The sequence below is a fragment of the Oncorhynchus kisutch genome, unplaced genomic scaffold (assembly GCF_002021735.2).
Source record: "Oncorhynchus kisutch isolate 150728-3 unplaced genomic scaffold, Okis_V2 Okis03b-Okis08b_hom, whole genome shotgun sequence".
Taxonomy (NCBI): domain Eukaryota; kingdom Metazoa; phylum Chordata; class Actinopteri; order Salmoniformes; family Salmonidae; genus Oncorhynchus; species Oncorhynchus kisutch.
In genome coordinates, this window is record NW_022261980.1 from 4,560,209 (window position 1) to 4,574,496 (window position 14,288).

Here is a 14,288-nt window from a genome sequence, read left to right on the forward strand (position 1 = left end):
CCAGCCTTAGCATATACTTCGTAATACACAGGTTTGGGAATAATCTCAACACAACTCAAGAAATGAATAGAAATTCTCAATTTGTCCTGTAAAGTGTTAATTCTTTCACAGTCAAGTCCAAAGCCCTAGATGTATAACCTGTATCCCTGTACCTGTATCTAACCTGTATCTCATATGATCTGCCCAGTTAGCTTGACTGATATCTCTCTGCCTTATCCAGATACAGTGCGTTCAGAAAATATTCTGACCCATTGACTTTTTCGACATTTTGTTACGTTACAGTCTTATTCTAAAATGTTTTCCCCCCTCATCAAGCTACACACAATACACCATAATGATAAAGCCAAAACAGGCTTTGTTTGCACATTTATACAACATAAAAACGCAAATATCACATTTACATTAGTATTCAGATCCTTTACTGAGTACTTTGTTGAAGCACCTTTGGCAGTGATAATAGCCTCCAGTCTTCTTGGGAATGATGCTACAAGCTTGGTACACCTGTATTTGGCGAGTTTCTCCCATTCTTCTCTGCAGATCCTCTCAAGCTCTGTCAGGTTGGATGGGGAGCGTTGCTGCACAGCTATTTTCTGGTCACTCCAGAGATGTTAGATCGGGTTCACGTCTGGGCTCTGGCTGGACCAATCAATGACATTCAGTGACTTGTCCCGAAGCCACTCCTGCATTGTCTTGGCTGTGCTCTTAGGGTCGTTGTCCTGTTGGAAGGTGAACCTTCACCCCAGTCTGAGATACTGAGCGCTCTGTAGCAGGTTTTCATCAAGGATCTTTCCCATTCATCTTTCCCTCGATCCTGACTAGTCTCCCAGTCCCTGCTGCTGAAAAACATCCCTGGTGGTGCCAGGTTTCCTCCAGACGTGACACTTGGCATTCAGGCCAAAGAGTTCAATCTTGGTTTCATCAGACCAGAGCGTCTTGTTGCTCATGGTCTGAGAGTCCTTTAGGTACCTTTTGTCAAACTCCAAGTGGGCCGTCATGTGCCTTTTACTGATGAGTGGCTTCCGTCTAGCCACTCTACCATAAAGACCTGATTAGTGGAGTGGTTCTGGAAGGTTCTTCCATCTCTACAGAGAAACTCTGGAGCTCTGTCAGAGTGACCATCGGGTTCTTGGTCTCCTCCCTGACCAAGGCCCTTCTCCCCCGATTGCTCAGTTTGGCCGGGCGGCCTGCTTAAGGAAGAGTCTTGGTGGTTCCAAACTTCTTCTATTTAAGAATTATGGAGGCCACTGTGTTCTTGGGGACCTTCAATGCTGCAGACATTTTTTGGTACCCTTCCCCGAATCTGTGCCTCGACACAATCCTGTCTCTGAGCTCTACGGACAATTCCTTCGACCTCATGGCTTGGTTTTTGCTCTGACATGCAATGTCAACTGTGGGAGATTATATAGACAGGTGTTAGCCTTTCCAAATCATGTCCAATCAATTGAATTTGCCACAGGTGGACTCCAATCAAGTTGTAGATATATCTCAAGTGTGCTCAATGGAAACAGGATGCACCTGAGCTCAATTTCGAGTCTCATAGCAAAGGGTCTGAATACTTATGTGAATAAGGTATTTCTGATTTTAAAAATGTATAAATTAGCAACAATTTCTAAAAACCTGTTTTCACTTTGTCATTATTGGGTATTGTGTGTAGATTGATGGATGAAAAAATATATATATTCCATTTTAGAATAAGGCTGTAATGTAACAAAATGTAGAAAAAAGGAAGGGGTCTGAATACTTTCCAAATGCACTGTAGCTCATAAGGTCACATGGCGTCAGAAGTGGCATCCGAACTAAAGTAACAGCATTGGCTTCAAGTCTATGTTTTAATGAAGTCCAGTTATAGTACTATATTGCATGTAAAAGAAAGCCATAACCACTGTTACAGCAAGGGCTAAATACAGTTGAAGTTGGAAGTTTACATACACTTAGGTTGGAGTCATTAAAACTCGTTTTTCAACCACTCCACACATTTCTTGTTAACAACTATAGTTTTGGCAAGTCGGTTAGGACATCTACTTGGTGCATGACACAAGTAATTCTTCCAACAATTGTTTACAGACAAATTATTTCACTTATAATTCCACCGTATCACAATTCCAGTGGGTCAGAAGTTTACATACACTAAGTTGACTGTGCCTTTAAACAGCTTGGAAGATTCCAGAAAATGATGTCATGGCTTTAGAAGCTTCCGATAGGCTAATTGACATAATTTTAGTTGATTGGAGGTGTACCTGTGGATGTATTTCAAGGCCTACCTTCAAACTCAGTGCCTCTTTGCCTGACATAATGGGAAAATCAAAAGAAATCAGCCAAGACCTCAACCAAAAAAATTGTAGACCTCCACAAATCTGGTTCATCCTTGGGAGCAATTTCCAAATGCCTGAAGGTACCACATTCATCTGTACAAACAATAGTACACAAGTGTAAATACAATGGGACCACACAGTCGTCATACCACTCAGGAAGTAGACGCGTTCTGTCTCCTAGAGATGAACGTACTTTGGTGCGAAAAGTGCAAATCAATCCCAGAACAACAGCAAAGGACCTTGTGACGACGCTGGAGGAAACAGGTACAAAAGTATCTATATCCACAGTAAAACCAATTCTATATCGACATAACCTGAAAGGCCGCTCCGCGAGGAAGAAGCCACTGCTCCAAAACCACCATAAAAAAAGCCAAACTACGGTTTACAACTGCACATGGGGACAAAGATCGTACTTTTTGGAGAATTGTCCTCTGGTCTGAAATATAACTGTTTGGCCATAATAACCATCGTTATGTTTGGAGGAAAAAGGGAGAGGCTTGCAAGCCAAAGATCACCATCCCAGCTGTGAAACATGGGGGTGGCAGCATCATGTTGTAGGGGTGCTTTGTTGCAGGAGGGACTGGTGCACTTCACAAAATAGATGGCATCATGAGGACGAAAATTATGTGGATATATTGAGGCAACATCTCAAGACATCAGTCAGGAAGTGAAAACTTGGTAGCAAATGGGTCTCCAAATGGACAATGACCCAAGCATACTTCTAAAGTTGTGGCAAAATGGCTTAAGGACAACAAAGTCAAGGTATTGGAGTGGCCATCACAAAGCCTTGACCTCAATCCCATAGAAAGTTTGTGGGCAACGAGCAAGGAGGTCTACAAACCTGAATCAGTTACACCAGCTCTGTCAGGAGGAATGGCCCAAAATTCACCCAACTTATGTAAACTTCTGACCCACTGGCAATGTGACGAAAGAAATAAAAGCTGAAATAAATCATTCTCTCTATTATTATTCTGACATTTCACATTCTTAAAACAAAGTGATGATCCTAACTGACCTAAGACAGGGAATTTTAAATGTCAGGAATTGTGTAAAACTGACTTTAAATGTATTTGGCTAAGGTGTATGTAAAACTTCCGACTTCAACTGTAGTTCAGGTCTATGCTAACTATACTGTAAACCTCATAATAATATGTCAGTGTGGTTTCATTTGACAATTTTTTCCATCAATGTGTGCTATAAAAAGTTGATTATTGAACTAGAGTTTAGTCAACAGAGCGATGCATAATTACTGACCTTTTAATAAAGCACATTGCTGAAGAAGTATCAAATTAAATCACACTGCAAGATTATAATGAGTTTTATTGTATTTGTCACCCTAAGTGTTATCAGTGCAATTGTAGTCCAGTATTCTAGGCCAAATCCTGGACTCCAGTACCAACAATCCCCCTGGGCCAGGTTCCTTGTCGGCTGGCCCAGTTAGAGTGTTCTATGAGGAACATCAGACAGTTCTCACTGGGAATGTACAGTATAGCAGATTCAATGTGGACTTGGCTCAGTTAGAAACTCCTCTAAGGCCTAATTTATAACCTACATAGGTACCGATGCAAGAACTACGATTAGCTTAGCAAAATGGTGATCCTGCGTAGTCGCATAGCAAAAACACCCTAACGTGTGTAGCCCCGCAATTTGTAACTCGACCCAAGTACGCAGATCGTCATTATGAGTAGCTAATTCTGTTCTTGTGCTGCTTACGTATGTACGTAAGGTATAAATGATCTAATTTCTTTCTAAACCAGTGATCTGGACATGTTCATAAAGTGCCTCAGGGCTAGACCGGTTTTGCTTATTAAATTATAATGAATAAGGAAGAAGACCTGATCTGATCAGCACTTTTACTCTGAGATGCTTGATTGATGTATACTGTACGGTCCCTGACCTTTTCACAAATCCTGCTGTATTATGCAAACGATGAACTGAAGAACACTAAAAAGAATCTCATAAATGAATAGTGAACAGCTAGATAAAAACATAATAAAACCCTCAGAAAACCACAGGCTTTGTTATGCTGAGTAATATTCTGTCATCTCTCCACTGAACCTCTTCTTCGAACTGAAGACAAAAAAGTGAACGATAAAAAAGTATCAGAAAACAATAAAGAGTAAGTATGACAACCACTTCACACAGCCAATATTCATTTCAAAGGACACCTAAAAACAAAAGTTGCTACTTTGCGAGAGAGGTCCAGTCACACAGACACAGTAACAGTCAGAACAGTTGTCCTTTATTGTGGTATATTCCAGTTTACACCTGTTGCCATGATGTGTGCATCTAACTATTTACAGACTACTACAGTGTGCTGCGGCTCACAGTTCCTGTGTTGAAGGCAAATCCACTTGGTAATCATTACACTGCTCAGGGGAGAAGTTTCCCCTAGGTACAGATCTAGGATCAGCTTCCCCTCCCCAATCCATCGGTGAGGAAAATGCTAAAGTGACCCAAGATCAGCATCTAGAGGCATCTTCGTAGGTCAGCGTTTTTCATCCTGAATCTTGTTCTGGAGGCAGCACGGCAGAGTGGTCACTAGAGGACGCAGCCACAAAGTAATAAAATCTGTTTTTAAACCTAACCCTAATGTTAACCACACTGCTAACCCTAATGCCTAACCCTACCGTTAACCACACTGCTAACCCTAATGCCTAACCCTAACGTTAACGACACTGCTAACCCTACTGTTAACCACACTGCTAACCCTAATGCCTAACCCTAACGTTAACCACACTGCTAACCCTAATGCCTAACCCTAACGTTAACCACACTGCTAACCCTAATGCCTAACCCTAATGTTAACCACACTGCTAACCCTAATGCCTAACCCTAACATTAAATAACATTTTTACAATATAGACAATTTTGACTTCGCATCTGACCCATCTAAGGAGGATTCGCTCGATTCTGCCTCCAGAACAAGACTCATGACAATAAACGTCAACCGGCAGTAACTTCACCCTTCACCCATTAGGTGTGGGGCTCAACTCCAGTCCTCTCCTAACGGGCAAACCTGACATCAAACTGAATGGTCCAGTGCTTCATTATCAGGTTATTGTGTCTACTTTTGAACGATTATATCAAACAAAAGAAATTCTAATGTTTTCAACCTGAAGTGCGTACTTCCTCATGTTCATTTTTGCAGTATGACAATGTTCTCTCCCATTTGTGCCAGGAACACCTGAAGTGGCAAATAGATCACTAGCATAAAAGGTTGTGTTCCAAGCCAAATACATTGCAGACGTTGCATTTCATCAACCAACGGTTGCTTGCCACGTCATCGACTGCAGTCAGGCAGCCCTTGCTACATCATAGGATGTGGTTAGCTGATATCTTAAACATCTATCCAGGCGTTTTGATATCTGCCAGGAGTCTGCAATGTAGTCAGCCTGGAACACAGCCTAAATGAACTAACTTGAGAGGGAAACCAAGGAGGACTGGAGTAGAGCATCCCCTGGTTTACTGTTAACTGGGTGACGTGTGTGTGATCGGCCATCTTGGTTTGCGTACTGTCTCTGAGCTCAGGTTCATGAGTGGAGATGTGAATCTCACGTTGTGTCCCAGAACTATGAAATAGCTTCCCCAACCTTTCATCACCACCGCTACAGTTGATGATGAGACAAGGACGTTCTTCAAAACTATTGGGACACAGCCTTAACGGCAGGCAGTTTGCATTCAGTGGTTTTAAGGCCTCTTAGGAGACTAGATGGGTAGGCAGGGCTTGAGTGGAGGGACTGTTTCTTTACTTGAATCAGATTCTTACGAAGTGTTACAATGCCTTATAAACATTCATAGCACATTCAAACCACATTGGAATGCAGTCATGGACCGTTACCAAACTGTAAAGTAAAGCAACGAGGCATGGGGCTACTAAGATGTCATACATCCACGATACATCATAACCTATTGTGTCGTATTGCTTAATTAATACAACATGTCGTAATGCTCTATAGAAGGTGCTATGAATGTTTATAAGGTGACACAGCACCTCATAAGAAGCTTCTGCAAGTGTTAGTGTTTCTGACAGCCTGGGAGATTGGTGCAGTCAATACCGCTGACTGAACTAATACAAGTGTCTCTCCCAGTGACTGAACTAATACAAGTGTCTCTCCCAGTGACTGAACTAATACAAGTGTCTCTCCCAGTGACTGAACTAATACACGTGTCTCTCCCAGTGACTGAACTAATACAAGTGTCTCTCCCAGAGGTGCTCAGTTAGTCAACAGTAGAAACGTCTGTATTAATACAGTATTTACTGTATTAAACACTGTCACAAGGCAGAGAATAACTCCCTACTGCAGCTATGTGCTTTTGGCTAGTAGTTAAACTATCTAAAGCAAGGAAAGGAGAGCAACATTCAACTTAATTCTGCTCAAGAGACGATGAGAAATGATATGTGTGTTTTGCTTCTCTCTGTGAGTAATGCTACTTTCAATACATTCAGGTTCTGTAGTGTTTTGTATTGTTTTTACAATCTACTGTATGTACTGTCTGTTATTCGTCTATTTCAACTACAGTACTTCAATATACTGTATATGTCTATTTAGAAAAGGCATTGCACAAAATCCCATGAATTAAATCTCTGGTTATTATTATAATAGATAAAGATAAATAATATCTGGTGCACCTCATCACATTCTACCAGATAATTCATCCAAAAATAACTCTCATTAAAATACATTATACAGCAATTATACTAAAATAAAAATATTAGAAGCTGTGTACAGAAACAAATCCATCTGTCGACCATATACTGTACAGATCATCTGTTTCAGTTCACAAAAACACTGGCTGGGTAGCCGCTTTGTTGCTTTTGTTTGAAATGCAGATTGCCCCTTTAACTAAGAGACAAAGTGAAATAAACACTGGACTCGTAATATTCTGGAACATCGTACACCAATACAATATACATGTAAATGTAAAAGATATACTGTTGTGTACCGTCTGTCTTTCATCATAAATACACAAATGTCAATAAGTAAATATAGGCAACAATAGAAAAGATCAAACTTGCAACATTCCCGTCTGAACAAAGTCATTTTGAATGTGTACTGACGATTTCCTAATACCAATGCCCATCCCGTGGCATAACAACTAAATCATGTAGAAAAGAACATAGACTTGATTCCAATACCACGAACATAGGTCAGATTCACATGAAACAATATACATGTACCTCACTCTTCAAACGTCCACATAGCCAATCAGAGGGCTGCTCCTGTAATTGGACTGATACCATATAGCTCACACGTATTCAGTCCTTTTACAATTAGCCAGAATAAACAGGGGCCGAGGGAAAGTGTGCGACTTGGAGCACTTCGTAGAGCACGACTTGGAGCACTTCATGACTTCATAGTGCATATGGGCACAACGATGACCAGGATCACAGTGCAGGCGGCCGCGGCAATCAGCGCTCCAATCTTGCACACCTTGGCCCTCCGAAACTCTGCTTCCTTCCTCTTCAGCAGCGAATCGTAACCTGGCGTGTAGATATCCTCCATCCAGTACTCCAGGTTATTGGGGTTCAATGACTCCTGCGTCTGAAAAGGAAAGAAGGGGTTTGGGGTGGAAAGGACATCTGGAGGTCAAGTCAAACAGTTTTGCCCACTGGGATGTGTTTTTAGCAGGTTGGGGTCATTTAGATTTTTTCGCCAGTCAACTCAGAAAGTAAACTGAATTTCCCAAAAATATATATATATTTTCATTTATTTTTTATTTTCAATGAATTCTTAATAAACTGAAAAAGAAAGGTATTTATGTCAAAAGTTAAATAATAATAATAATAAAAAAATCTAATTCAGCCCAACCCTGGATTTTAAATAGAAAGGCTACGTCCCAATTCTGCACTCTTCTTGCAAAGTGCACACTTGCACACTCCTAGTCATGGATTTAAAATAATTGGATTGTTGTAAACTTTGGCCAGAGGGAGCTTTCACCATTGGGAAATGCATTTTGGAAAGTGTGCAAGTGCACACTTTGGGAAAGGGGTGGAGATTTGGGACTCAGGCCAATGAGGAAGCAAGAGATTTAGTGGTTCTGAAAGACAAAGAGGGAGAGAGATAGGGCAGTGAAAGAAGAAGACATTTAACGAAGGAGAGAGCTACTCTGAGTCTGTCTGATGGCAGAATGAGTAGGGACAGCAGTATTGAAATAATTCATTCAAGTGTTATTGTGACACGCACAAATGTGGTTCTGCATGACGACTTCCTCACTGTACAGTATACTAGGGCCAAGTTACATTGTCGAGGATTTAGAACCACATTGACTGAAACAGGACAGTGGGAGAGAGTTTATGAAGGTGAAGCAGAGAGGTACATTTCATGAAGAATGCATTGATTATTGAGGAGTTATTATTATTTCATTCCGGTTGAAACAGGACAAGAGGCAAACAGATTGAATTCCCTTCTTATCCCATGTCTCATATGGTTCGTATGCTATGGGGGGCAAAAATGATTCTTCCAAGATTGGATTTCTAGCAATCATACATTGATATTTTAATTGACTCTCACATTTCAAAGAGAGATTGTAAGAGAGAGCGATGGAGAGAGAGAGAGAGAGAGAGAGAGAGAGAGAGAGAGAGAAAAAAAACAGGAGAGAGAGAGATAGAGAGGGAGGGAGAGAGAGAGAGAGGGAAAAAACAGGAGAGAGAGAGAGAGCGAGAGAGAGAGATAGAGAGGGAGAGAGAGGGATAAAACAAGAGAGAGAGATCAGAAGAGAGAGAGCGAGAGAGATAGAGGGATAGAGAGAGAGGGATAAAACAAGAGAGAGATCAGAAGAGAGAGAGCGAGAGAGAGATATAGAGGGATAGAGAGAGAGGGATAAAACAAGAGACAGAGATCAGAAGAGAGAGAGAGCGAGAGAGAGATATAGAGGGATAGAGAGAGAGATCAGAAGAGAGAGAGCGAGAGAGAGAGCGATAGAGAGAGATCAGAAGAGAGGGAGCGAGAGAGATCAGAAGAGAGAGAGCGAGAGAGAGAAAGAGAGCGAGAGAGAGAGCGATAGAGAGAGAGAGAGAGAGAGAGAGAGAGAGAGAGAGGGATAAAACAAGATAGAGAGATCAGAAGAGAGAGAGAGAGAGCGATAGAGAGAGAAAGGGATAAAACAGGAGAGAAAATAAGACAGAGAGAATCAGCAGGAGCCAGCAACCTCATTTTCCACTGCTCTGCATGGACATGTCCTCTGTGGCTCTCCTCTCAGCATCCAAGATCCAGCAACAACCAGTGGGGTTCAGTATAGGTTGGCAGGCTACCACCCATAGAGCTGTAGTCAAAAGTAGTGAACTATGAAGGGAACAGGGTGCCATTTGGGACGCATTCCGTGAATTTTTTGGAAGAAACGCCCCTTGAAACTGATTTTGGGTCAGATTTGCATATCCCCCATAATAGTTCAGGTTAGGATTCAGGGGGAGTAAAATAATCCTACATTTGTGCCTGAGTGAGATCCTGGGAGACTTCTGTCTCTGACACTACAGCCTTCCCATTTCTCCCATCTGCTTGTTTCTCTGACAACCCCCTCTTGGCTAGCCTCATCCCCCTTCAGTGTTATTGCCTATATGGACCCTGTGATAAACATTTGCCGAGAATCAATGGCCGCCGACGGTAATCCGTGTCCTTGTGAATGTTTGTTTCCATCTGGCCCCCTGGGAGACATGGGAAGGAGAGGGGAAGCTGTAACATTCTGGACAACAGAGTTGCATTCTGGGATTGATACATACACTTTTTTACTTTGAAATCAATTACATAATAGATTATCTTTAAGAATATAAATATGATACAGTAGAAATCGGCAGATTTCTCACCGGCTTACTGGACCAACACTCTGAAACGCCAGGCTACCTGCCACCCAATGTAAATGTAATCACTGTACAGCTTAAAAACAGGATTAGAACTATCACTTTCTCATGGTCAGTCCTGAATCTGAGACTGGTTCCATTTCTCCAGCCATATTCCTCAGCTGTTAACCAAAAGAGTGGCAGGGTGGGGCTTTGTTGCTAATATAGTGGAGGTTTACTGCAGGGAGAGGGTTGCTTCATTGATTGGTACAAAAGGACGTACAAAAGGACGTCTTTGAGCATTAATGCTGGGGGATTTAATGATGTTCTTGTGTTGATGCCGGCAGGGAGAGAGAGCGTCAGAGAGAGAGAGAGAGAGAGAGAGAGGGAGAGAGGGAGAGAGAGAGAGAGTCGGAGAGAGAGAGAGAGAGAGAGAGAGCGTCGGAGAGAGAGAGCGAGAGAGAGAGAGAGAGAGAGAGAGAGAGAGCGGGAGAGAGAGAGAGAGAGAGAGAGAGCGAGAGAGAGAGAGAGAGAGAGAGAGCGAGAGAGAGAGCGTCGGAGAGAGAGAGAGAGAGAGAGAGAGAGAGAGCGTCGGAGAGAGAGAGAGAGAGAGAGAGAGAGGAGAATAGGAAGAGAGAAAGAGACAGACAGACAGACAGACAGAAAAGCATGTACTGTAAGAAGCTTAATGCCTAGCCGTTCATAATTGGAGATAAGATAATAACTAATTCACTGCAGAGTTGATTATCTCTCTCAACAGAATACTACTGGCCTCATTCACTATAGTTCAACTTTGAATCTTGATGTGCCCCAAGATGGCGTAGCAGTAGGTCGTCCTGTCCTGTCGTGTCCCTGTATATATCGTTTACTTTTCGTTTTTTACATATTTTCTCCACATATCTCTTTGAAAACATTTTGCTAAACCCTAAGCTTCCAAATACTCTCCTGCAACCCGACTCACCCAATGTAGCTATTTTTCCTAAAGTATTTATATTTACTTCGGGACCCCTCAACTGAAGCTAGCCAGCTAACCAGCGGGTATGCTAGCGGTCTCCAGCTAACTGGTCATCAGCTAACCTGTAGTTCGGAAAGCTCTCGCCTGTTCGTACAACGCGACTTTAACCAGAGCACAACGGACCTATTTATTTTTCATCCCCGGATTCCCACCGCAAACGGAACATCTTTCAGCTGGATTTTTCAGCAACTAGCTATCTAGCTAAACCGCAACCTCGGATTACTCCTGGCTAGCGTTTCCACCCACTTAGCTTGAAGCTAGCCCGGCCGTAGCACCTGTGCTACTCCTGAGCTACAATACCCGGGCCCACGACCGGTCTACCGATGTCATCGCATGAAGAGGAATAAACAGACTCACCCCAAAGGCTAACTCTCTAGCCCTCGCTATCTCCCTGCTTGCTAATTCGGCCTGCTAACTGCTAGCTTGTCCAGCTCCGGCCCGCTAACTGCTACCTTGTCTAGCCCGGGCCTACAAACTGTTAGCTTGTTAGCACAGGCCTGCTAACCGCCTGAATCGCCGCGTCTCAAACGCTCACCGGACCCATATTTACTTTCTATCTCTTTTGACTTTTAATTTGTTTATACCTTCCGGAAACCTGCCTCACCCAATGTGATACGGAATCGCTATTATTTTTTAAATTTATTTTTAGAACACACTCAAGAACCTCCAGAAGCTAACCAGCTAACTAGCTACAAGCTATTTAGTCATTGTTCGTTTTTTTTTTACCTGGATAACACTCGCCAGGCCAGCTTCCCTGCCCCATCCACCGCTGCCCCCTGGACACTGATCTCTTGGCTACATAGCTGATGCACGCTGGACTGTCCATTAATCACGGTACTCCATTCTGCTTGTTTGTTCTATCTGTTGGCCCCGTTGCCTAGTCTACGCCATTTTACCTGCTGTTGTTGTGCTAGCTATTCACCTCCTCCCAGCTGCCCACTGCACTGAGGCTAGGTAACACGGTCACCACTGATAAAAAAAAATATTTAAAAAAGCTGATTAGCTGTTGTCTCACCTACTGTTTTAGCTAGCTTTCCCAATTCAACACCTGTGATTACTGTATGCCTCGCTGTATGTCTCTCTCAAATGTCAATATGCCTTGTATACTGTTGTTCAGGTTAGTTATCATTGTTTTAGTTCACAATGGAGCCCCTAGTTCCACTCTTCACGCCCCTGATAACTCCTTTGTCCCACCTCCCACACATGTGGTGACCTCACCCATTACTACCAGCATGTCCAGAGATACTACCTCCCTCATCATCACCCAGTGCCTGGGCTTACCTCCGCTGTACCCGCACCCCACCATACCCCTGTCTGCGCATTATGCCCTGAATATATTCTACCATGCCCAGAAACCTGCTCCTCTTATTCTCTGTCCCAATACACACCTTCCGTGGCCTCCAACTGCTCTTAAACGCTAGTAAAACCAAATGCATGCTTTTCAACCGGTCGCTGCCTGCACCCGCATGCCCGACTAGCATCACCACCCTGGATGGTTCCGACCTAGAATATGTGGACGTCTATAAGTACCTAGGTGTCTGGCTAGACTGCAAACTCTCCTTCCAGACTCATATCAAACATCTCCAATCGAAAATCAAATCAAGAGTCGGCTTTCTATTCCGCAACAAAGCCTCCTTCACTCACGCCGCCAAGCTTACCCTAGTAAAACTGACTATCCTACCGATCCTCGACTTCGGCGATGTCATCTACAAAATGGCTTCCAACACTCTACTCAGCAAACTGGATGCAGTCTATCACAGTGCCATCCGTTTCGTCACTAAAGCACCTTATACCACCCACCACTGCGACTTGTATGCTCTAGTCGGCTGGCCCTTGCTACATATTAGTCGCCAGACCCACTGGCTCCAGGTCATCTACAAGTCCATGCTAGGTAAAGCTCCGCCTTATCTCAGCTCACTGGTCACGATGGCAACACCCATCCGTAGCACGCGCTCCAGCAGGTGTATCTCACTGATCATCCCTAAAGCCAACACCTCATTTGGCCGCCTTTCGTTCCAGTACTCTGCTGCCTGTGACTGGAACGAATTGCAAAAATCGCTGAAGTTGGAGACTTTTATCTCCCTCACCAACTTCAAACATCAGCTATCTGAGCGGCTAACCGATCGCTGCAGCTGTACATAGTCTATTGGTAAATAGCCCACCCTTTCTCACCTACCTCATCCCCATACTGTTTTTATTTACTTTTCTGCTCTTTTGCACACCAATATCTCTACCTGTACATGACCATCTGATCATTCATCACCCCAGTGTTAATCTGCAAAATTGTAATTATTTGCCTACCTCCTCATGCCTTTTGCACACATTGTATATAGACTCCCCCTTTGGTTTCTACTGTGTTATTGACTTGTTAATTGTTTACTCCATGTGTAACTCTTTGTTGTCTGCTCACACTGCTATGCTTTATCTTGGCCAGGTCGCAGTTGCAAATGAGAACTTGTTCTCAACTAGCCTACCTGGTTAAATAAAGGTGAAAAAAAAAGTGATTTTCTGATCTACATATTACAAAAACCATGGTTTTCTATCTACTGTGCAATGTGTCGATGTGTTGCTTGCTTTTTTCAAATCAATCTCTCTCTCCTCTAGTCACACTCACACTGCTAATATTATGCCTCCCTCTCTGCCTCTCTCGCTCTCTTGCTCTGTCTCTCTCTCTCTCTCTCTCTCTCTCTCTCTGTGTCTCTCTCTCTCTCTCCCTCTCTCTCTCTCTCTCTCTCTCTCTCTCTCTCTCTCTCTCTCTCTCTCTCTCTCTCTCTCTCTCTCTCTCTCTCTCTCTCTCTCTCTCTCTCTCTCTCTCTCTCAATTCAATTCAATTCAATTCAAGGGCTTTCTCTCTCTCTCTCTGTCTGTCTGTCTGTCTGTCTGTCTGTCTGTCTGTCTGTCTGTCTGTCTCTCTCTCTCTCTGTGTCTCTCTCTCTCTCTCTCTCTATCAATTCAATTCAAGGGCTTTATTGGCATGGGAAACATATGTTAACATTGCCAAAGCAAGTGAGGTAGATAATATACAAAAGTGAAATAAACAATAAAAATGAACAGTAAACATTACACATACAGAAGTTTCAAAACAATAAAGACAAATGTCATATTTGTGCACATAGCCTGTCTTCCCTTGAGAGCCATGCCTGCCTACAGCGGCCTTTCTCAATAGCAAGGCTATGCTCACTGA

General features: G+C 43.0%; 1 protein-coding gene across 1 annotated transcript in view; it reads right to left on the reverse strand.

Annotated features, from left to right (window-relative positions):
• Positions 1-4,532: 4,532 nt before the first annotated feature.
• Positions 4,533-14,288, reverse strand: part of LOC116352784 (major intrinsically disordered Notch2-binding receptor 1) — a 45,670-nt gene continuing 35,914 nt past the window's right edge. Inside the window, exon 5 of the mRNA XM_031812887.1 lies at positions 4,533-7,858. Within this exon, the coding sequence (XP_031668747.1) occupies positions 7,661-7,858 (198 nt within the window). The 3' untranslated portion in view covers positions 4,533-7,660. The remainder of the gene's footprint in view (positions 7,859-14,288) is intronic.